The sequence below is a fragment of the Microtus oregoni genome, unplaced genomic scaffold (assembly GCF_018167655.1).
Source record: "Microtus oregoni isolate MIOR12 unplaced genomic scaffold, Mior012 000022F_ref0000154, whole genome shotgun sequence".
Lineage (NCBI taxonomy): Eukaryota > Metazoa > Chordata > Mammalia > Rodentia > Cricetidae > Microtus > Microtus oregoni.
Genome location: NW_024543081.1, coordinates 25058326 through 25082027, shown reverse-complemented (window position 1 = coordinate 25082027; position 23702 = coordinate 25058326). Strand labels below are relative to the sequence as shown.

Here is a 23702-nt window from a genome sequence, read left to right as displayed (position 1 = left end):
AGGCTCTGGTCACAGGTCCCGCCAAGACCTAACAACTAGACATTGATATGGAATAGGTATAGCACTCTCCCATCAAGAGCCTCCAGGTATGTGTGAGAGTCTGCCTCGCAGTGACTGAGCACTTGACCACTGTGCTCAGGTTCCTGATGTGTCTCTTATTAGCATTGGGATTCTCAGAGAAGCTGAAAAAATTGAGTTAGGAAAATAATCCAAAGGGTGCAAGACTCACACTAGGGAGCCTGTAGAGGTTCATTGCCAAGATCACTGAGTCTAGGCTCTCTTGTCTGGTTGCATATCTGACCAGGCACCCACTTTTCTATACCTCTGATATCTCTTCTGTTACGTGAAATGATGGTGTCTTCTGGAGGGGGGGAGGGGAAAGATCTATTTTCATAATCAGCTACATCATAGAGTCAGGAAATCTTGCTGCTTATGGAGCTCCCTGGGGGTAGAGGTGGATGCAGTTGTAGCTTTCAGCATTCTTTTACCAGAAGCCCTTCCGGTCCCTGTTCAGAACCGTCATCCTTTGCCTCTGTATACTTCTTCGGCTGCACAGTGAGCCTGGAGATGAACTTATCTGTATCTTCACTAAATAGATAAGGAAACCAAGTTTTTCACACGGCATACTGCTACACGCTGGTCAGCCCTGATACCCACACGTGTTATATCTCCAAGGATCCTAGGTATCTGTGTGTGGACAAGGGTACAGAACTCTGCTAAGGCCTCAAGGTCCCCAGCCTAACTGGCAGCCAAAGCCATGCAGACTGTCAGCCCAACCCCCATCCTTTCTTCCAGGGAGGTTCCGCACTGTCCCCAGCTGCAGTCATCAGCCCAGACAGGGCCCGACAGCAAGCTGTGGCCTTGGCAAAGGAGCTTGGATGCCCTACCTCATCGGTCCAAGAAGTGGTGTCCTGCCTCCGCCAGAAACCTGCCAACATCCTCAATGATGCTCAGACCAAGGTGGGCACTGGTGTGCATGCAAGGTGGGGAGGGACAATCTTTTGTCTTTACAAAGGGAAGACCAAGTTCTAACAAGGAGGTGCAATGATCCTTGCCACCCAAGCTAAGCGTCCAGTGGATGACCAACTAAAGATAAATTTGTCTCCTGAGTCCCAGTCCATGTAGGAGCTGCAGGCTGTGATGGAACACACAAGGCTACTGATGGGACACAGGCTTCTCTGTCATTTGGACGTTTTATGTACAGAATGGGAACTATGATGGACACCCAGAGTTGAGAGAGGAAATGCAATAGCACTTGAGAAGGGGCAAACCCCATGCTAGGACCAAACAAAAACAATGTCAGGTCACAGCCCCTTGGACAGATAGCTGGGCCTCCCTTTCTACCTGGAAAGACCTTGTTCTCAGCCTGGGTCTCTGGCTGCCATTGGTAAAGAAGACATGATCAGGCTTGGTCCTCACATCCTCAGAAGTGTAAGTTTGGCCCCTGACGCTTGAACCAAGTCTTGTCCTCAGCCTCACCTATGTGGGCTTGTGCTGGCTAGTGTCATTCATCAGAGCCATTGACTTTTCTTTAAGGCCTTCCCCTTATTCCTGTTCATCCTGAAAACATCTAGTTACTTCATCAGACTGTGAGGGTCTCCGGGAGGCCAAACATTGCTGAGAGGAGATTTGCTGCCCAGCCACTGGCATTGCCACAGGCTGTCCTTCTTGCCTGTTGTCATATTGGTTTTACCCTTGCTTTCTATTAGAACTCCCTGGATTTAGAGCATGAACATTTGTGATTAAGATCCCATTAAGGAAAGCAATCTAATATAATGGAGAGTCACTTTGAGGCACTCTGAGGCAGAATTATGGGGCTCTGAAGGTAGAGAAAGACACGGTTCCATCTTTCAGAGTTCCCTTCACAGAGGTCCTTTTGGTCCCTGTCCCTGTTCAGAACCAGTAGCTCTTTGCTACAATAGTCAGCTTCAGCTGCACAGCCAAGACTGGGATTGCCCCTTTTTAAAAAGGAAAGTAAAATGCAGGCAAGTAATGGCCTTCTTCCTCACCCTGCAGCTGCTGGCTGTTAGTGGCCCTTTCCACTACTGGGGCCCTGTTGTCGATGGCCAGTACCTACGTGAAGTTCCAGCCAGAGCGTTGAAGAGGCCTCTGCCAGTGAAGGTGGATCTACTCATAGGGGGTTCTCAGGACGATGGAATTATCAACAGGGCAAAGGCTGTAAAGGTAGGTGAAGGGGGGCAGGGTGGGGCCTCTGTACCCTTCTGGTAGGTCAAGAACGTCTGACTGACTTACATCTCTGGCTAGCAGAGGACTGTTAGCCAACTCTGCAGAAGCCTGGAGGTAATCATGGCAGAAGCTGGCTTCAGAACTAAGAATTTACCAAAGGTGACTAATATTGATATGCCCATAAACGTCAGCTGGGGATCAATCACTGTGAAGAGCTTAGAGTAGAAGCTGACCTGGGTGTTCCCAGCCTCAGGGGACCTCATCGTGAGCAAAAGCACTGCTCTCTCACAGTGTGTGGACAAGGACGTTTATCACAGCATTAATTATTGGAGCAAAAAAAAGTTGGGAAGAAATCCAGATGTCCCTTGACAGGGAAATGGTTGGCTAAATTAAGATACACTCTCACTTCTAAATATTATGCAGCTGTTAAAAACACGAGCCTGATCTCTCTGCTGGCTTGAGGAATGCCTCTGATGGACAGCAAAGTAAAAAGCAAAGAGTAGAGAGACATGGAGTTGAGATAGCGCTCTTGTATCTATGTAAATGTGCATATTTGTGTATTTCTGCATGAAAGGATTATGGTGTGAACAGATAAAACCAAGCAGTTAACATTGGCTGCCACAGGAAGGGTGAAACAGAATAGCTTAATCTCCGTCGCTGCCTTCTTCACATAATGAGTTACATAGATTATAACCCTTTCCTTGCAATCTCACATACAATGCTTCCTTGTGAGAGAGGACATGTGATCTTTGGGCAGGAGACCCCACCCTCATGCTGCTGGATCTGGAAATGTGTGCTGAACACTCATCCCATCTCTCTGTAATGAAAGAGAGGAAGGCTACTTTCAGAGTCTCAGCTTAGGGCTCATCTAAGACAGGGAGCATGGGGTGGGGGTGAGGGTCACCCTGGCAGGTGCTTCCTACACTACCTCCAAGCAAAGGAAGTTCTCCCAACTAGTGATGGAATTAGCCAGGCTTCCTGCTAGTCGATTTGTACTGTGATGGGTCAGAGCACAGCCCAGTTCACCATTCTCCATGATGCTTGTCAATCATAAGAGGCTGCTAGGCTGTGTGGCTGTCTCAGGCTTGCCCTTCCTAGCCCCGTCTCAGTGGTGTTTGGGGAACTTCCTGTCCCTGCTGACAGACTGCAGGGCCAGAATCCTTCCTTGATGCTGCATTTTGATTCAGGGCAAAGTTCCCTTTGTTCAGTCACAATGGAACACAGTGATATATGGCAGGAGGCTCACCACTAAACCAGCACTGCTAGGGAGGTATAGCCTTGGAGGTGACCAGAGCAGGGAAGTCAGTGTGCATGTCTGTGCTTCTCCAGTTCCACCCCACAGGGAGCTAGGCCTTGGTACACTGCCCATTGGTCACCCAGTTCCTTCTACCTGAGTTCTTGTGTTGTCTTAGGACCTTGCGTCTGATGAGCACACCCAGGCCCTGTCTGTCTAGAGGATGGGGATGGCAGAAGCAGTGGTTGATGGGAAGCCAGAGTTCAGCTCTCTGCGTCTCGGACCCTGTTGAGTAGGAAGTGTACACCTCCAGCCCAGCTGTCCGTTCAGCAACCCCCAACCCCTGCTTGACCCCAGACTGCTGCCAGAGACAAGAGACTGCTAAACATCTCAATTTAGCCCCTCATCTTTAGCTCACAGTGGTCCCCACTCAAATTCACATCCCCAACACTATCATCCCTGCTCTCAGGCTTAGCAACAGTAGATTCACCTTACCTTCTCTCAGTCTACAAGCCAAGCCCTTCTCTGGCAGTCAGAGCAGTGTACCAACAGCGGCCCCAGAAACTTGTTTGATGGGATCTAAATTTATTCCTTGCTATGCCCTCCCTGGTCACCTTGCATGACCAGAGCAGTTCCATGTCTTCAATTTTCCTTAGTTAATGCTGAAGGGTATGATATATGCTGCCCCCTCTCCTAGGATGTCCTCAGGCTTCACGGGCCTCATTTCATCTGGGATCGCTTCTGAGACCCTAAACCCAGGAAATCACTGCATCACACAGGTTGCACGGCATGAGTATCTAACACTAGCACCTGTTGGCTGTGCCCCTGAGAGCGGACCAGCCATTTACACTGTGCCAGATGCAGGGCCAGTTAGGGTGGTCCTCACTACCAATTGCATCCTGCTCTCTAAGAGGAAATGATCAGATTGGAACATAGAGAATCAACACGACACACATCTGGGAATGGCTCTATGCATGCTGTGTAGAGAAGTGGGCATCATGTCCCTGAAGGTAAGAAAGAGCTAGGGTGGGGTCCATTGCCCATAGTGGCATTGCCAGCTCGGTGACAAATGAGCAAAGACTGACCAGGACCCCTACCTTAGCATTCTGCCAGCAGAACAGGGGCAAAGTCCTGGATGTCTTTTGTCTGTAGTTGGAAGCATGTACATTTCCCCAGAACCAGAGACTTAGTTTCCCTATCTGTAAACTGGGAGACAATTAACACAGATCCTCTGAATATTCCCAGAGAACTCAAACCTACTCCACTATCTAGAAAATAGTTGGACCTGACAAAACGATAGATAATTTTATGCTGAATCCATTAATAAAATAGTTAATGACACTGGACACGAGAAGAAATACAGAAGACTTACAGCCACTGAACCATCTGCCTTCATGTCAGTTTTCCAAATCACAGCAAAAGTAAACATACATTCTAAAACAGGCGCGTACACACACAGACACACACACACACACACACACACACACACACACACACACACTTTCTCCTCATAGCAACCTACAGAAATGCCAGCTGGAGCCCAACCCACAAACACACACAGTTCAGGGAGGGATAGGTGCCTCCTAGCCCTCATTCAGCCCCTCAGCCTAGCTGTTCCTTCAGAAGAGACTACCAAAGGGAGGGTGGGTAGAGTTTCATTAAACCCCAAATTCCCTCACCCTTGCCACCCAGGCCACCAGGGTCCCCCCAATGAGTCCTCATAATACTCAGAGACATACCTGCAGAGCATGGGGGTTGCATAGATGCCTGGGAAGGTGAGAAGCCTCCGTTTGCTCAAAACGATCTCATTTCTGAAGTCGAAGCATTCTATTGAAATTCTTCATTGGTCTCTGAGATGGGAAATTATCCCCCCCTTTCTCCTTCTCCTCCTGACTGCTGAAGTTGACAGTCTGTCTGCATTAACCAAGACTACATTTGCATTAGCAGAAGCAGACTTGTTCCAAGATGCACGGTGCCGCTTCCCCTCGGAGCATCTCCAAGGAAGGCAAGAAAAATCCAAAGCTTAGTATAGCCGACGTGCCCTGGGCTTGGCTGGGAGTTGGCCTCATTCAGGAGCAGGTGCAGTGGGGCCTGTGAAGGGGGGGCTGTCTGAGAGTTGGAAAGCTGCACCTGGCAGCCAAGTCGCTGGCATGAGCCCCAGTGCAGCAGTATCGAATCCTTGGTGGCAGCTCATAGTAAGAGGCGGATGCAGGAATCCTCCGTGCGTGTGTGTGTGTGTGTGTGTGTGTGTGTGTGTGTGTGTGTGTGTGTCCGAGAGAGAGAGAGAGAGAGAGAGAGAGAGAGAGAGAGAGAGAGAGAGAGAGAGATTTCTTGGAAAGATGTGCCACCACCCCAAATCCTCTTACTAGGTCTGGACCTAGACAGACACAGGATGTGAATTAGAATAATGGGTCATGATTCATGGTTTAGACAAGTTGTTTAGCCAGTCGAAGCTGTGGCTATTGTAGCTTCCAAGTAGCACAGTGAGCCCTGTCTGCTTTCTGCCTATCTAAGAATGGAGACAGCTCTCTACAGAGAGGGACTCCGTGGGGTTCCAGCTCCAGGATGCCCTACCTAAGAATCCATGACCCTTCCATTCCTACTTGAGTCTCAGACCCTCAAAGCCCGACACCCCATAACTTCCCATCTAATGCTTTAGAGGCTCTCCCTAAAGGTAAGACATGTGGACTTAACCCCCTAATATACAATATTTTATGACTGTTAATATAAAGATGAGTGCCAAACAAGCTAGAATTGTTTTATTGTCATCGCAGCCCTGCCGTCCTATTTCCTCTTATAACTTGGAAAGAAGCTAATAGAATGTTTTGTGTGTGTCTAAACATGTGGTAGACACTTGGCACTGATCCTGCCCCATCTGATAGAAGGCCAGCTATTAGCTCTTAGCGCTCTAGTAAGATAAGTAGTGATCAACGGTTCACAAATGACTTACGCACGTACCCCCAGGGTTTCATTAAAGACTCTGTGTCCTGATGTCTTCTGGGGTTTGGGAGGAAGTTCTGAGCACACAGAGCCTGTGCCTTGCAGAACTCACAGAAAAAAGAATCAATGACACATAAGCACCAAGGGTTTTGGGTCTTGAGAGGAGCCCTGGAGGAAACAGAGCCAGAGAGCTGCAAAGGAGACTGTAGAAAGGGAAATACACTTTAGGGGTGGACAGGGACAGCCTATCAGATGTGTCCCTTGGATTGAGACCTGCATGGGAGGAGACAGCCATGGAAGAGGGACATCTGAGGGCAGATGGAGATATAGTAGCCAGAATGGGAATGGCTGTCTGCCAGACCCAGGAAGATTATATTCTAGGAACCTGAGGAACAGGAGAGGGGGCTGAGGAAGAAGCGGTCTGGGGAGAGCAGTGATGTGCTATCCCCGTGGATACTGAGAGAACCCTTTCAAAATAAAAACACAAGCATGCTCGTGGCCAGTTACGACCCTGGTGATGGTTGGGTAGTGGGGAAGGTAAAAACCAGACTGTGGTGCTGTAAACATGCAAAAGACTCCTCGTCCTTTCAGGAGGACCTAGAGAGAGGGCCTGATTTGAGTGTGATCAGAGGATGGTTCTGGTCTACCTCGCTAGAATGAAAGCCCAACAGGAAGAAGGTGGCCCCGGGTAAGCAAGAGTATGTACGGAGGAAAGAGCTGAATGGGACATGCATTAGCTGTGCATGACCGGCAGCCTCCAGGAGGTGGGGGACATCTGAATAGAAGGCCTGCAGCTAGGGCTGGACACAGAGTTAGACCTCCCTAATTTGATCCTGGGTGTCTCAGCAAGAGGCCTCATCTTTACACCAGTGAGGGAGAGCCACTGCCTTCAGTGTACACAGTATTCCCCGGCATGGATGGTAGAACACAAGGGTCCTGGTACTTGGACATCTCTGTCCCGCCCCTCATGCTAGGAAGTGGAGGTGAGCTATGCCTTCCCAGTGTCCAGCAATCCCATTGTGACTGCACATCCCCCGGGATCCCAGAACTGAGTCTTCTCACCATCATTTCTACATCAGCACAGGGGCCTTGCAAAACATCTAGAGACAGGAAATAGACACAGGTGTCCCTCTGCCCCCTGCTCATCAGTGCCTTTGCTGAGGGCTGGGAGCTGGGCCAATGGACCAGGGAATTTGACATCCATGATAGTTCAACCATCAATACTTGCACAGCCCTTCAAAGATCCACAGCATCCACCTAAAAAAATAAAGATATGAATAAAAGCAAGAGCGGGACCTTGTTCTGTGAAGTCAGACCCACAGGGCTCTCTTCATCCTGTAGTAAAGTGGTTTAGGGCTTCTAGATTTTCTGTAGTTTTCTCATTGATGCCAGTGAAACTGACAGTTAATACAAATTTGCTTTTTACTAAGTGACCTAGGCCAGAGTTTGTACAGGGTGTTTCAGACTGCGATTCTGAACTCTAAAGACAATGCCGCACACAGCCTTGACTTTAGTTAACTCCAGACTGCGCACGAGGAACGTGAGGACTGAAGAGGCTGTAGGACAAGCCAAAGTCACACCACCAGGGAATGCAGAGGACTGGGAACCAAGCTGGGTGCTGTCTCCAAGCAGGTCCTTCTGAGGGAGCCTCTTAGCTGCTCTTGACCTTCAGTACAAACGACATAATGGGGTACTACAGGTGACTGCCTTGTGCTCCAATCCTCTCAAAAGCCACCCAGGGCTGGACCACAGCATCCTCTATGGTTTAATGATACTTGGATCAGAAGAGATGAAATCATCCTTCCGAGACCTTTCAAAGGCAGCTTGAGACTCGGACCCTCACACTGATTCCCAACTCAGTGTTCTTGTCAATACGCTGGGCTGGGATCTGGGTCAACTTCCTTCCATGTTGTGTGATCCTGTGTTTGTAGTGTAACTCTGGGTCATGATTAAGTTAGAGCTGAGGAAGGACTGGGTGCCCCCATGATAAGGCCTGGGCTAAATACCAGCCCATCCTAGCTCACTGTATGGTGGCCCTGAGGGGTACAGGTTCCACTGGTCTGAGATTGTAGCTGGAAATAGGGTGATGCCATACCCAGAACCAGGGCTCTTGGAAGACTTCGGTGAAGCAGTCAGGAAATGCTTAATACCAAGCTGTAAGTGGCAGGAGGTATGTGACAGCTTTAGTAGCTATTTTGTTATGAGCAATTCCAGAAAATCATCCAATTCAGTTTCCCCCATGCCATTGGAAATTTATGAAATCAGTATGATAGACAACAGATGGGTCGGTGAAAAACCAATATTATTACCCTAGAGTAAATGAACGGTAGCTCCCAGATTCTAATGAAAAGAGTGAAGTGGGTGCGTGGTGTTCAAGGGGAGCTTTTGCGGGGGTCTGTAAGAGAATGTAGATATGTGGGTGAGGATGGAGTATGTTTGTGTGCTCTTACACAAACCTCTTCTCATTGTGACCTTGGTCTCTGGTCACATCGAGTGGTATTTGGAAGCTGTCTTTGCCTGGAATGCTCATGTACTCACAACCGTGCTTGGCAGATAGTGATGAATTTCATATTTCTTCCTAAAACATCTATCAAGACGAAAGAAACATGGCCCTTTTGCATGCTATCCCCTGTGGCCCTCCTCACTGTCTCCTGAGGCTAGTGTTATGCACCTGGGACATGTCTTCCGTCAGTCATCCCTCAGGTGGGTAGGCCAGGCTCCTGTCCTACAGGTGGAACATGCTCCTTAGCTCACCAACATGTGGCTCCTTATGTCCTGATCCTGGATCGATCCCTGTGCTTAGAGGAGTTTATAGAGCAGTGTAAACACACCAGGGCCTGCCAGCATAAATGGGCTCGTGGTATGCAGAAACTCCTGGAAACACGTAAACATATATGCATCCTGAGCCTGTCTGGGGATCAGGCATCTTGGCCTCACTCCCAGACCTGCATCAAGGAAAGACCTGCATCTTCTTCCCTCCATCTCCAGAAAGGAGAAAACTGAGGCCAGGAGGTAGGAGCTGAGTGTTCTCCACCCCACAGAGTAATCAGCTGCCAGGAAAGAGCAGGGCAGGGAGGCCGAGAGGGGCAAGAGTGACTGCTGCCCCTGAGCAGTTAGGCAGCCCCTCAGCCCAGCAGGGCAGCTTCTTTGTCTGTCTCTCCTAAAGCAGGCCTGGCCCCAGCCTCATCCCTGTACCCTTGCCCATGCTAAGCCTACTCTGTGAGGCCCTGGACATCCACTTACATGTCCCTGTCTCTGCCCACTGGGATATAGCCTAATAGACAGGGGAGCAGGACCTTATGGTCCCAGACACTTCCCAGGCAATGGAGAATTGGTTCAGGGGAAGAGTGTGTTCTTAAGGTAACACTATCTGATCATATTCTGAACGACTAGGGCAGTGTATGGGATGGAACGAAATGTCTCACAAAAGACCACAGCTAGGCACATGCCAGTTAAACCTAGCCAGATAAATCCAGAAAGAGGCAGCATGTGGTCCAGTGTCAGACAGCAGTCAGGACTGAGATGGACTAAATGGGAAAATGGGGCTGGCTTCTTCACATTCTTCTTTTAAAAACCCTAGGGGAAGGCACTCACATTTTCCAATGGGCAAAGGAAAGCACAGGTGGGGAAGAGCCACTTGCTTAAGGTCACACGGTAAAAAGCAGGTGGAGCTGGAACAAGTACAAGAGCTTAATGCTGTGCTTCTCTGAGAGAAAATTCTAGAACAATGTTTGAAGTACACAAAGTATACCTTTCGGGATATGATTGAGAAAATCCGTATCTTTCTCTTTCCTTCCTCCCTCCCATTTTTCAAAGCAATTTGAAGAGAGACAAGGCCGAACCAACAGCAAAACAGCCTTTTACCAGGCACTGCAGAACTCGTTAGGTGGGGAGGACTCAGATGCCCGCATCCTCGCAGCTGCCGTATGGTATTACTCCCTGGAGCACTCCACAGACGACTACGCCTCCTTCTCGCGGGCACTAGAGAATGCCACCCGGTAAGCCAGGCCCACCAGGCAAGTTGGAACCACTCAATATTCTAGTTCTTGCAGGATGTAATTCCTCTGCCTACTGTGGATGAGGGTTCGGAGGCTTCTCCAATCTTGACAAAAGTACTGAGTACCTGGGTCATCATTGAAGCTCAGGGTGTCCTCAGTACCATGAGGTAGCTCTCCCTGATGGGCCCTCAGACCACTTGGGAAGGAGACATGATAAGGCCCAAGGGTATAGATATGTGCTTAGATCCACACTCAACTCCACTTGTGACCAGAGTCTACTCAGCACGTGGGAATGGAGACCTACTAGAAAGTTTCCATCTCTTACCCAAGTAGGATGAGCCCAGAGTTGCCAAGCCCATGTGAGTCCTTTCCTTGAGATGATGTTGCCTTCTGTTGATACAGTACCCTCATCCCCACTCATTATTCAGGCTCCTTTCTTGAGAAGCATGTCTTGTCCCAACCCCAAGGAAACTGAAGACTGCCCCCAGCCTCTGCTGCCCCTAGCATCCCTCTGTCACAGCACTGTATAGAAGGGGCTGCACCATTAATCCACTAAAGCCAAGACAATATTCTTTTTTAATTCATGTTCATGTACATTTGCAGGCACATGTGTGAGTGAAGATCTACATATGCATATGCGTGTATGTTATATATGTATGTATGCATGCAAGCATGCATGCAGCATGTGGAAGGCCAGAGGACAATACTGAGTGTCCTCCTCAGGAATGCCTCCCACCTCCTTTGAGACAGGGTCTCTCCCTAGTCTAGAACTCCCCACTTAGGCCAGACAAACTGGCTAGTGAGTCTAGGGATCCCGCTGCCTCTTCCTCCCCAGAGCTGGAATTTACAGTAACAGACCACTATCCCTGGCATTTTTACACAGATCTGGGGATCAAACTCGAGTACTCAGGCCGCTGAGAGAAGCACTGGTATTAGCTGAGCCAACTCCCCAGCCGCCAAACGTTAGTTTATGAGCGAGTAGGTGAACTAGGACTGCATTTAGAGTTAAGAATCAAGGGGCAAACAGACTGTAGCCCTCTTCCTTTAGAGGCCCTGGGCATGTGGCCGCCAACTCTCAAGTGACCTTGCAGGTTGTGTGGCACACATGGTGGTTTGTATTCTGATTTCCCCAACAGGGGAAAGCTGGGCCCAGTGGAACCAGTGTCTCACACCTGTCCCTCTTTCTCCAGAAGGAGCACACTTGCCTTTGCTCTGTGTTATGGGGTCAGGGTCAAATCTCCATCTCAATGCTCTCATTGACCTTGGCTGTCAGGAAGAACGGACTGGAGGCCCTATGTGGCCTCTCTACCGGGGAAGCCATGGCTCTACTTGGACAGTCTGCAGGAATAGGACTGTGGGACATCTACTTGGAGCCTAGAAAGCCTTTATATGCCTCTTGGTGAAGATCTGTACTCTAAACCAAGAAACCTACCACTGACTTTGAAGCTGGACCTAGACAGATCATAAGAGCCCATAGACAACAGTTCCTCACTCAGAGTGGCTTCAAAACAGACTTGAGGCTACCCCGGATTTCATTAACAGATGAGCTTAGGCAAACTCAGGGTCTTACTTCAAAGTTGTTATCTGGCCTCAAAGGCAACTTATCTCCAGGATAAAAGTTGAGATCTAGTAATACTCAACTGGAGAGCTACAGCCCTCACAGCTCAGGCCCTCATTTCCCCCTGGACAACTTAGACTACAACCCCCCTCAGCCTGTCTGTCTCCAGTCTTCCGGAAGTATCCCTCCCTGGGATGGCAAGCATGAGCCTTTTTCTTGATGTTTCAGTCCCATCCTGTGCTGTTCACAGGCAACACCCAGCTGCCCATATATACCCTCTGTGAGAGACCCCTTCACTAGTCCTACCTTGGAGTTCCCCCAAAAGATGTCAGCTTTACCAACAATCACCAAACATTATCAACTCCGTGACCAGGAAGAGGGTGACAGCCCACTGGTTAGACAGAATTCCAGGGTGTCCTCAGCCTCCAGCATTGCAAAGTCTCTGCAAGACAGGGTCCTGGGCCAAACTTCTCAGCTGGGAGACCAAAGAGGCCCAAGAACTATTGGGCCTCACCTTACCAACAGAGCAGTAGGGATGCAAAGCCCTGGAACTAAGGTCAACACAATCTGTCTGATTCCTGCATTTGACCAGCTGTTGAGGCACGGGGCCTGCTTGTCCATACATATGGAGCTCACTACTACAAGCAGAGCTTCTTAAGTTGGTTCCCATCACTTGCCTGAGGAATCCACATGAATCTCCATCACCTCACCAGGCTTTACACCGCCTGCCTCTTACCATTTGGGCTGAATGGGGCTTTGCTTGGCGCTTTTGTGAGCAGAAGCCTGGAGAAACTTTCTAATCCCTGTGAAAACAACCAAAACGGTCTCCAGGCATTGCTAAAAGTTGCCTAGGGTTTGAGGTTTGGCAAATTTAGTCCTAGCTAAAAGCCCTAAGACCAAGGGTATTTTGTTCATGAAGTGTGTTTGAGAACTCTGCCTTCTGTTCAGAGGTACACCTATTTATGTTGCTCACATCCACTGGGCTTCCTAGTATGTTTTGCTGGCAAATCTTTAAGCACTGTTAATGTTCAGAAAAGAGGTTCAGACCTACAGGAGGACTCTTGACTTGGGAGACCCATCACCATGGACACATTTCAAACTGCAGTCCCATAAACCAAGCTGTACATCTACCAGTATGGCCGTCGGGGAACTGGAAGGCACCTCTGCAGGGCTGGGCAGGGAATCTTGGTGGAGATGGGCCTAGTGGGCGGGGCCTGCCTATGGGAAGTCACTTACCTGGTGCAGCCCTCCCCCTACAGCCATGAAACTGAATTTTCTCCTCTATCCTTTCCTCAGGGACTACTTTATCATCTGTCCCATGATCAACATGGCCAGCCTCTGGGCAAAGAGAACCCCTGGAAACGTCTTTATGTACCATATGCCCCAAAGCTATAGCCATGGCAGGTAAGGTGATCATGTGACTATAGCAAATGTAGACAGAGAAGGCTGCCTGGCAAGGGTCCCTGTCGCCACTATGATCCACAAAGAAGAGAAAGAAGGCAGGATGAGGCATGGGCCATTCCTCTGTGATGTGGGATAGGGCTTGACCATGTATGCCTTGCCAACATCAGCTGCAAATGGGGCAGTGGTCAAGGGTACTTTATTCCATGTGTTTCTGCCTGGGAAAACAAAATACAAAGTTATGAAGACTCATACACCATAAAGGACTTGGAGCTCTGACTTAAGTTACTCTCTCTTTTAGGCAAGAAGAGAGCCTTTTCCTTTGCTAGGATCCTACGTGTTTATGCCTCTGAGAACCGAGTACTTAAGAACAGACTTTCCATAGAAACAAGAGAATCTTTTTTATTGTTTGTTTTCTGTTTATATTTATTTATTTATTTATTTATTTTGGTTTTTCGAGACAGGGTTTCTCTGTAGCTTTGGTACCGGTCCCGGAACTAGCTCTTGTAGACCAGGCTGGCCTCGAACTCACAGAGATCCGCCTGCCTCTGCCTCCCGAGTGCTGGGATTAAAGACGAGCGCCACCACCGCCCGGCTGTTTTTCTGTTTATTTGGTTTCATATTTTCTTTACTCTGTAGTTCAGGCAGGGCTAGCACTCAGTATATAGTCCAGGTTAACCATGGACTCTCGTCAGTACTCCTACCTCAGCCTTTCAAGCATTGGGATAGGAGGTATGAGCTGCCAAGTCCAGCTGAGAGGGTTCTGTTTACCTCAATATCTCGATTGTCCTTACTTCCAGAAGAGGTTCAAGGGCCTGGTAATAAAATCCTGGGGTGAAACAAAAGCACCAGAACAGGAGAGAGACATGAGAGGCACATATAGGAAAGAAAAAATGATGGGATGAGAAGCAAGGAGCTACAGGAAGAATGCAAGGAGGTGGGATGAAGACATAGATGACAGCGTTTGGAGGGAGGGCTGTGGAGCCCGGGTTCTACTTCTGCCCTCACTGCATGTGGAAAGCCCATTCCAGAAGCAACTGAGATGTCTACATTAAGGGACATCTGAATGGCAACTTCACACAGCAGCCCTTGGGTAAGGCCTTGAAAGGAGTGGCATCCTGGTCTCAGCCTTAGAGTCTTGGAGGATGTGGTCCCATAAGACTGTGGTCTTTTCCACTCAGTGAAACTGAGCTGTAGTGTGTCCAAATGGGCTTCTTGGTTTTCTTGCACCCAAAGGAAACACAAGGAGTGTTTGTGAGGGTGGCAGGTTGAGACGGTTGTCCCTGCTTCGTAGACAGAGGCATCTTGAGCCAATCAGGTCACTCTAATAAAGCACCTTACAAACAGTCCAGATTTATCACTTTCAGTTGCGGAGGCTGAAGTCCAGACTCAAGACACCAGCATCTTGGGGTATCTATTGAGGGCTGACCCTCACCAAGAGGCACCTCTGTGCGGGAAGGTGAATGAGTTTCTTGGGACCTTGTTGATTCTCTTCATATCAACCTTGTGAGTTAGTCCCCCAAAGGCTCAGCTCTTAAGACCAACAGACAGAGGATCAGTCTTAAACTTAGGAGTCTTGGAGGATCACAGACACTTACTCTCTCTGAGGTTCAAGAAGGTTCAGCGTTCTCCCCTGTTTCCCAAGATGAGCATCTGGCTCAGTGCAGAGCAATGGCTGTCTCTGCACCTCCCAGCCTAGAGATCTGCTTCCACTAGACCACATGGTCTATCTGCTTAGAGCTGTCTATAGTTTCTACCACATCAACCTCTAGAGTCAAACTGTGTCCTGGGGTTGAGGGTGGGAGGCTAAATAGTCCGCTGTAGCTCTCATGGGAGCACATGGAAGAAAGAAATGAAGGAAGGAGAGAGGGAGGGAGGGAGGGAGGGAGGGAGGGAGGGAAGTATGAATGTTCGAAGGAATGTTGAAGGAACTCAGGAGTGTGAGCACAGTAGATGGAGCCACTGTGACCTGGAAGCCTACCCCAGAACATGCTCCTAGAGTCATCCTTAGCCATGCCTTGCAGTGCCAGGGCCTGGATTCATGGCTCTCTGACCAGTATTTGCCTTCTTCTAGTGATGTGGAGAGGCCACGGAAAGGTCCCCCCTCCCCAACAGCAAGGACGTGTTCTCAGGATCCTTAAGAAGTTTGTATATCTTTGTCCCAAATATTTACAGTAGGAGAGAGAGAGAGAGAGAGAGAGAGAGAGAGAGAGAGAGAGAAACCAAAGGGAAAGGAAAGCACCAGCGTGTACACAGTTCTGGCAGAGTCAAGAGGGCATGAACCCTGGGTTGGTTTCAGAGGCTCCCCTGGGGAGGGCCCACAGACTTTGTGGCCTTCAAACAGCAGAAATGTGTTGTCTCATATTTGGAAGGACTGTGGGCCGGAATGCCGATGTCATAGGGCTGGGGTCCTCCACAGGTTCTGGAAAGGGTGTGCCAGGGGACCTCTGGTCTCTGGTTGCTTCAGGTATTGCTTACCAAAAAGAGCCAGTCTTTCTGCTCCCCAATTCCTTTCATGCCTTGGGTGTATCCCTGTGTCCAAATTCCCACTTCTTTCAGGGACATCAGTCCTCAGTTGAACTCAGTCATGTGATCCCGTTCTAAGGAACTGGAGTGAGGGTGCTAGAGTCTCTTTTGGAGAGGACACAGATGTACTCTCAAGAGCCCTTAGCCTCCTGTAGATCACAGAGTCCTGTGCTGGAGGCTTCTGGGGTCAAGGACCTGAAGTGGATAGTCCTTCAGGGAAGGACTTAACTGCAGCCAACAGCACCCTCAGTGTGCTAGGCTAGCCAGGGTTTCTCTCTGCTGGTTAGCCTCTGCCTGTGCTTCTGAGCACTTGCAGACTGGGTCCTTATCATGATCCTGGGGACCTTCATGGAACAACCACACGCTGTGTCCGATTATGAAGGACCCTCATGACTCTCAACACCTCAGTCTGAGGCTCTGTGTTCAAGGAAGGACTGGATAGGTGCTCACAAGACAGTGAGGAAAGACTGAAGCCAGAAGCCAAACCATCCCTAGGGACAGAAGGGGACAAGCCTGCATTTCTGCTCTGTAGGCTCCCTGGGGCTGGTGCTATGGCTTGGAGCAAGCAGGTAGTGAGCCTGGAGGACCAACTTCCCTGGGATCCATGGAACTTGGTTCCCAGATACCAGTGTGTCAAGGAAGAGGTGGGCTCTCTGAAATCAGCCCTAACTGTCCATCCTAACCTGAGCGCTGCAATGCCCAAGGCTGTCCTATCATTTCCAGAGGAAAGACACGGAAACATCTGAAGCATGGCTATGTGCCCTGATGACAGGCAGGGACTCAGCATCCTCTCCTTCCAGCTAGCAACATGCCCTTGACTCTTACCAGCTACTGCCCTGAGGCAGGTCATGTGGTCTTCTTGGTGACTCGGTTTCTTCATCTGAACAAGGAACACAGGAATAGTTCTCTCTCTCAGGGCCACTCAGTAATGGATTTGTGTGTAGACCAGGGTCTGAGTGACTTCAAACCACAGGATTCCCACTGTTCTCGACAATCTCCCCTGTCACAACGGTCACAATGTAGAGCCATCGATGTAGTAGACTCTGCAGTTACTGAACCGATGAATGAAAGAACCTGAGACTTTTGGCAAGCCCTCTTTTTACTGCTCCAAACTCTCCCTTCCCCACAACTTCCTTCTTCCTTTCTACCCCTCCCCCTCTCCCTCTAGCTTCTCCCCCTCCCTCTCCCTTTCCTTCCCTCAGCTTTCTCTCTCTTCCCCGGAGCTGTCTCTTCTCTTATTTTATTTCTGGTGTGTGTGTGTGTGTGTGTATGTGTGTGTGTGTGTGTGTGTGTGTGTGTGTGTGTTGTGTTACATTCCTGCCGTCTGTCTCCTGCCTCTGTTCTGTTGGCATACAGCAACTTCCTGGCAAGGACCAGCAAGCAGACGCTATACCACTCTCTTCCATATAGAGCAGATGTCACAAAACAGCAGTGCGGCACTCTTGTGCCCGCCACATTACGGATAAGCTGTCCTTTCTGCCTAGAGCAGGAGAGCAATGACACCCGGGCAAGGCCAGAGAAGCCCTGTCCTTGTAGAGTAAGAGAAAAGCCTCATACCCAGAGGCAAAGAAGACTTCTCCTCATAGCCTTTCATTTTCCCAACACAGAAACAAAAGTCCGGGGAAGTGACGGGATCTGTTCCCCTCACATGAGTGGCAGTCTGGACTCTCGCCTGTGTCCTGCCCTCTCCTCTGTTCTCTTTCAGTTGTACCCACTTTAGCCAGAACTAGATTGCTTAAGACCATACTGGGCAAAGTCCATATTAGCTGTGCAATCCCGGGCAACTCACTTAGCCTCTCTGGGCCTCCTAGGAAATCCTTGGGAGAAGAATAACTGTTGCACAGAGTTGCTGAGAAGGGAGATGGAGACAGGACCTGTAAAAAAAAAAAAACATTCTGAGGCTTGCATATATTCTGCGAGGGTCATGCCCACATACATATCTGGTAGACTTTGAATGCCAAGACTGTAGATGGGAGGAAACTCTCCATGACTTTCACTCTCTTCCCCCGTTTTATTGGCTGTTTTGTCTAAGCAAATTCCTTTGCCTCAATGTTCTTGCCTGTGAAATGGGTGTTGTTTCTTCCACTTCATCTTTGGAGCACGAGAGTTAAAGATAATACATGTTCAATATCCAACACCCTGTAGACCCTTCAATGTTTATAATCAGAATTCGGTTATTTTAAAGAGTTAATAAAACTCTGCTAGAAAAGAAAGGAAGTAAAGATGACTATGAAGGCAGCCACACTCCTTCTTTAAATGCTGCTCAGCTGTGGGAAACAGAACTGTGAATCTTAGCCTTGAGATGTTTCGAACACCACTGGTCTGCATTCTAGACACTTTTATGCATTCCAGGGGCCTGCCTATTCCAGATCCAAAATACCATCTCTTCAGCCCGTTATCCAAAATACCATCTCTTCAGCCCGTTATCTTGGTGACTTTGCAGAAACTGGCAAGCCAGAGAAAATAGTATCGGGCTAGATTCTTGAACAGGGTCCACGGGCCCAGCCACATCCCGTGTGATCCTTAAGATTCTCTCCCAGGGTGAATAAAAGCCAGGCACTGCTGACATGCCCACCCCACCCTGCAGTGGTCCGTCCACCCTGACACGACAGAGCCCTGCCTGCTATGGGGCAGAGAGCACACCCATCCGTCTGCACACATTCAGGTAACTTGGCAGTGCCAGGAGGGAGGAGCCCTAAGGTGCTGGGCTCAGCGCTGAGGGAAGAACCAGATAAAACGACAGCATTTGAGCTTCCAACCTGAAGGACAGGAGACAGCGCTAATGCAAAAGTGAACCCCCATAATGGTGGTCAGGTGCCAGGGCCCTGAGGTGGGAAAGGCCTACATGTCTATAGGTAAAGAAGGCCAGGCAACGGGGATCTGTTGAAGGTGAGGAAAATGGCTGCAGCTGTGAGGAAAACTGGTAGGTCTTAGCAGTTTTATAGGTATTTATGTAAGTGTGAGAAGATTATCATTGCAGTCAGTGTTTTTATCTTCAAAGGCAAGTCATTCGCAGTGCACACGGATCTTGTCCCTCACACCCGAAAAAGTGGCTCACAGAATCACTGTAACTTGGAGGTTGTTCATGAGATATAAAAATAAAAACCCCATTGTCCAATATGATGGTCAGCCGCTCAGAAATAGCCATGCTAGGTGAGAAGCAGCCAGCGTGACTCAGATCCTGGTTTTTATGTGGAATCTGTACCTGTGTTCATTCCCTTCCTGTTCCATTTCCAAGTTTGCAGCCTAAGTAGGAAGATGCTGTTTTCAGATCCCCTTCTGAATTTCCTGCAGAAACCATAAACTTGGTGTGTGTTCCACAATTTGATTTCTAGGCTGGGCCTCTTGTAAACGGAGTATCTGCGTGATAGACAAAGCATTTAATGAGCCCCAACGGTAGCTCTTGGAAGACACTTAGCCTGAGTGCCGAGAGAGTGTGGGGTCTGAAAAGTGTTGATTTGTGTTCATGGCAATTTATGGAAAGAGTTAAGTTTAGTCCAGTTTAGTCCAACCAGTCAATTAGAAGCTGCGACTGTCCTGCAAAATAATGTACCATCAGCTCTGCTGGGCACTAAGGAGGCCAGAAACTCTGCTGCACTCTGGGTAATTTCTGAGATGAGTTGGGCGCCTCCAGGGCACCGTGTTCGTAAGAACTTCCTCTGGGGCAAAGGTGGGACCGGAGTACGTTAAGTAAACAGAAAGCTCACCTTTAAAAGGTTGCAAAGGAACACATGTGGTCTCTGAGGCCCACGATGACCTCCTGATGCATTTGGGAGCAGGATCTCAGTTTCTCAGATTTACCCAAAGAGAGACATGAGCCAGGTACTTAACAAGTCTGTGGTTCTCTAAAATAAGCAAAGAGGCCAGAGGCCGTGGAAGCAAGACTTCCCCTCCTCCTTTTCCCAGACTTCTTTCAGAGGAAGGGCTGCAGGGCTGGGGTATGCTTTGTGGGTACAAGGTCAGCATGCTTCCTCTTACGCTGAGAACTTCAGGATCTCTGTGGTTACAGACTCATCCCCAAACCTGTCACGTGGTTAGGGGCCAGTGGGCCTCTTCCAGTATTGCCTCTTACCCTGTCATCAGAAGGATGATGACTTCCAGCACACAAACTGTAAGAAATGTCGTCACTATCTCTACCCCCGCACCCCACTCTCTTCTTGGCTGGAGGACAGCCCAGCTCGGCCACCTTCCAGCTGAGGCTATTATTCAGAGTTCTTTGGGGACAGCTCCTGTTACTGTTTTCTGCAGCGCTTTGTGAGTTGTGGCTCCTGGCCATGGAACTCATGTTGGAAGTCAGCAGTAAGCAGTTCTTTCAGTCTGACCAAGCTCTGGCTCCCTGGGAAGGATTTTAAGTTGAGCGGGGCTGAGGTACAGTCAGAGATCTCACGTGGATTCTGTCCTTACTGGACAGTAGCAGTGGTGGCCCTGCCTCAGCTCAGGCTTCTTCCCATGAGGCTCAAGGCCATGGCCAAAGGCTCTCTGCCTCAGACACTACCCAAATTCCCCACCTTTTCAGGCCTGATTTGCAATTCTTCAGGACTCAGCTCTTACCTCGCTCTCAACTGGAGCCTGATGAACACGAGCAAGCATGCCATCTGTCACTCCTTGGATTTTTCTAGAATAGGAAAATGACCCCTTTTGATTCTCAACACAGAGCAGTTGTCAGTAAGGGTGTGAGGCCTAGAGGCCTATTGCCTACTAGAGGTTCACTTCAGTCATGACACACATTTACTGAACACCTACCAAGTGTCCCGTGCTAGGGTGCTACATGAGCAGAAGTCACCCTCGAGGAGCTGATAACTTGCAGATAAAGGGCCAGTGCAGAAGAGGGACCTGAAACTGGCCATGTTTTATGATTTTGTTCATTGAGTGCTGCAGGAAGGTTACAGCTAATACCTACCCACCTATAAATACCCATATATTTCTTAGTTCTGAGCTACTGTGGGATTCCTTTCATTAAGTGTCCGATCTCCGCCCTCAATTGAGGAACAAGCATCCAAAGACAATATAAGTATTGCAGCTAAAATAGAGTCAAAGGGTCATCCTGGAGCATCACCTGGTCATCAGTTCTCAGCAGCCAGTGAGCCTCAGTCACCACACATGCCAGGGGTCTACTCCAGACCAGGTGAGCCCCTGGATACAGGCCCAGTAGGATGTCACACTAAACAGGCATCCTACACATGGTAGGAGGTGTGAGGAGACTTTGTTTTCAATGGGGGCCTGCTAGGTTTGGGTTCATATTTACCACCTCACACTTCTTGCCTCTCTTCCCCTGTTTCCTCAGCCTGGAATTGCTGGCAGATGTGCAGTATGCTTTCGGACTGCCCTTCTATTCTGCCTACCAGGGCCAGTTCTCAACGGAGGAGCAGAGCCTGGCCCTGAAAGTCATGCAGTACTTCGCCAACTTCATCAGATCTGGGTATGTGGCCCACTGTTCTCCGAATCCTATCATGTACTCCCTCCCAACCCCACAGCTGAACGCAAAGACCGCGTGTTTTATCATTTGACTCAAAACTGCAGTTCTCTGTTATGTATCCCTGCCTTGGCTTCCCTGTTTCTAATCAAACAATCTTTATAGATAAATAGTGAAGAAATTTTCCAGCTGAGTCCTTCCTTGCTCAGACCCACTGATGCAATAAGTCAGGATTTCTTTAGCCTCTGGACTGTGGACACTAGGGACTAAGATGTGTGTGTGTGTGTGTGTGTGTGTGTGTGTGTGTGTGTGTTGCTTTCTTCTCATTTCCCTAGAAATCCCAACTACCCACATGAGTTCTCAAGGAAGGCAGCTGAGTTTGCAGCACCCTGGCCTGACTTTGTTCCTGGAGCTGGAGGAGAGAGCTACAAGGAGTTCAGCACCCAGCTTCCCAACCAGCAGGGCCTGAAACAAGCTGACTGCTCCTTCTGGTCCAAGTACATCCAGGCTCTGAAGGATGCAGGTAGTAGTGCCCTAGGGGCTATGAATTTGGGAATGGTGTTAGATTTGGTGATTCAGTGCCTACTGATTAGCTGTGTGCTGGCTTCCATTGCATGCATGGAGGCCATCAGGTCACTGGGTACTGGGTACATAGCCTTTTTGCATGAGGTGCGCACAGTCCAAAACTCTTCCTCTGCCAAGAGCCTCCTGATCAGATGGGGGAGATGAGAAGTAAGGGCGAGGCTCACACTGGACAGAGGGAAGGAAGGACATGGGAAGGTTGAGTGATAAATGGCAACCAGTTCTAGCCAGTAGCACCCGTGCAGGAGGAGAAACATCTTCAACCGCTTGCAGTCCTTTGCCTGGATACATAGAAGATCTCAGAGAAAAGGAAGTGGTGAGGCATAAGATGGTATTCCCACTTCCTGCTGCTGGGGCTTAAGGGGTAAAATGGACCATGGTAAGACATTAGGACTGTAGGAACAATATGATATTCTTAAGAAACTTCCAGAAGAGTGAGGAGACAATGTGAATGTCCTTCTTTTTTCCTTTCACTGTAGTACCTGTCCCCAATGTCCTGAACCCAACAGCCTGAAGGGGTCACAGAGAAGGGATGATTTGAGGGAGCGTCCAGAATGGAAGTCCTGTTGACAGAGAGGGAGAGGTGGAACATCAGAGAAGAGACCTTTGTCTAAAGTGTTCTGAACTCTCAACTTTGCTTTAAGCTTCAAGACCAACTGAGTCCCTTGACATACCAAAGGTCCCTGCATCCCAGAAATGATTCTAATATTAGCAGGGAATTGATAAGGAATGAGTCTGGTCCTGGGGTCACTTAACAAAGGATCAATTCTGGTACAACCTATGCTTCCTTTCTGTTTTAGATGGAGACAAGGATGACCAGTTAACCAAAAGTGAAGAGGAAGGCTTGGCAGTGGGATCTGGGCTAGAAGAAGACTTCTCAGGTTCCTTGGAGCCTGGCCCTAAGAGTTACAGCAAATAACCCGCCCTGAGACCACCTATTCACCCTTCCAGTTTCATTTCAAACTACCCAACTTCGTGGGTTTGCTATATACAACCACTGGCTTTCAATAAAGTGTCTGCATTCAGCAAAACATTGGTGATTCTGAGTTGTGATTTCAAAGCAGTTCTTGGTGACACTACAAGAGGTGTTCATGTAAATCTTCCTGAGATTTGGCTCCCAGGTTACTGGGTTGTCAACAATATTTATAAAGTATCTACTCTGCTTCCTTAGGAAAGCAAGGTTCCTGTCCTTCTGAGAGAAGAAGTCTGACAAACAGAAGACAGTAGCACAGAAAATGGAGCTCCATCAAAGGCAGGGGCTCAAGAAAGACAGTCTCATCAAAGTGAAGGAAAGTCCAGAATGCAAATAGGAGAACTAGGCTTAGGGCAGCAGTATATCAAGAGGCAAGGAGGTCTGAAGCCTTGTGTAATGGTAGAAATGGATGGAACAGGAGGTTAGAACTGGAGGCTTTGGTTACGTATGAGAAGTAGTGGGTAACAGGAAAACAGGATTACCCAAGCTCCAGGACAAGCATCTACTTTCTACTTACTCTTCCTAAAGGGAGCACTGGTGAGAGCAACTCTCTCTGTCTCTGTCAATCTGTCTGTCTGCCTCCCTCCCCCTCTCTCTCCTCTCTCTCTCTCTCTCTCTCTCTCTCTCTCTCTCTCTCTCTCTCTCACACACACACACACACACACACACACACACACAAAGGCTAAGTTGGAGCAGGTGGAATTCATTAGCACTCTCTGTCATTTGCATGACACATCATAAAATATGTTCACACCCATCCTCTCACTTGAGTTCAGACCAAACTCTGTGATGCTTTGCAGGTTAGATGGGGCACAGCAGGTCTAGTGAAGTGTTGGGATTTAGAAAAGAGTAGGGGAGGGAGATGGGGTTTAATTGAGTTTCATGCCTTA

General features: G+C 48.9%; 2 protein-coding genes across 4 annotated transcripts in view; one reads left to right on the top strand and one right to left on the bottom strand.

The window, feature by feature from the left end:
* Positions 1-5628, bottom strand: part of Sla (Src like adaptor) — a 49477-nt gene extending 43849 nt beyond the window's left edge. For both annotated transcript variants that reach the window (XM_041671941.1, XM_041671943.1), the window contains exon 1: positions 5161-5628. The gene's annotated coding sequence lies outside the window, so the exon portion shown is untranslated. The remainder of the gene's footprint in view (positions 1-5160) is intronic.
* Positions 1-22835, top strand: part of Tg (thyroglobulin) — a 178334-nt gene extending 155499 nt beyond the window's left edge. Inside the window, exons 42-48 of one of the 2 annotated variants that reach the window (XM_041671938.1) lie at positions 796-960; positions 2017-2184; positions 10178-10359; positions 13214-13321; positions 21129-21263; positions 21593-21780; positions 22640-22835. In XM_041671938.1, coding sequence (XP_041527872.1) covers positions 796-960; positions 2017-2184; positions 10178-10359; positions 13214-13321; positions 21129-21263; positions 21593-21780; positions 22640-22758 — 1065 coding nt within the window. In that variant the 3' untranslated portion in view covers positions 22759-22835. Of the gene's footprint in view, positions 1-795; positions 961-2016; positions 2185-10177; positions 10360-13213; positions 13322-21128; positions 21264-21592; positions 21784-22639 lie in introns of both variants that reach the window. The other variant, XM_041671939.1, reaches the window with a different exon arrangement.
* Positions 22836-23702: the final 867 nt, after the last annotated feature.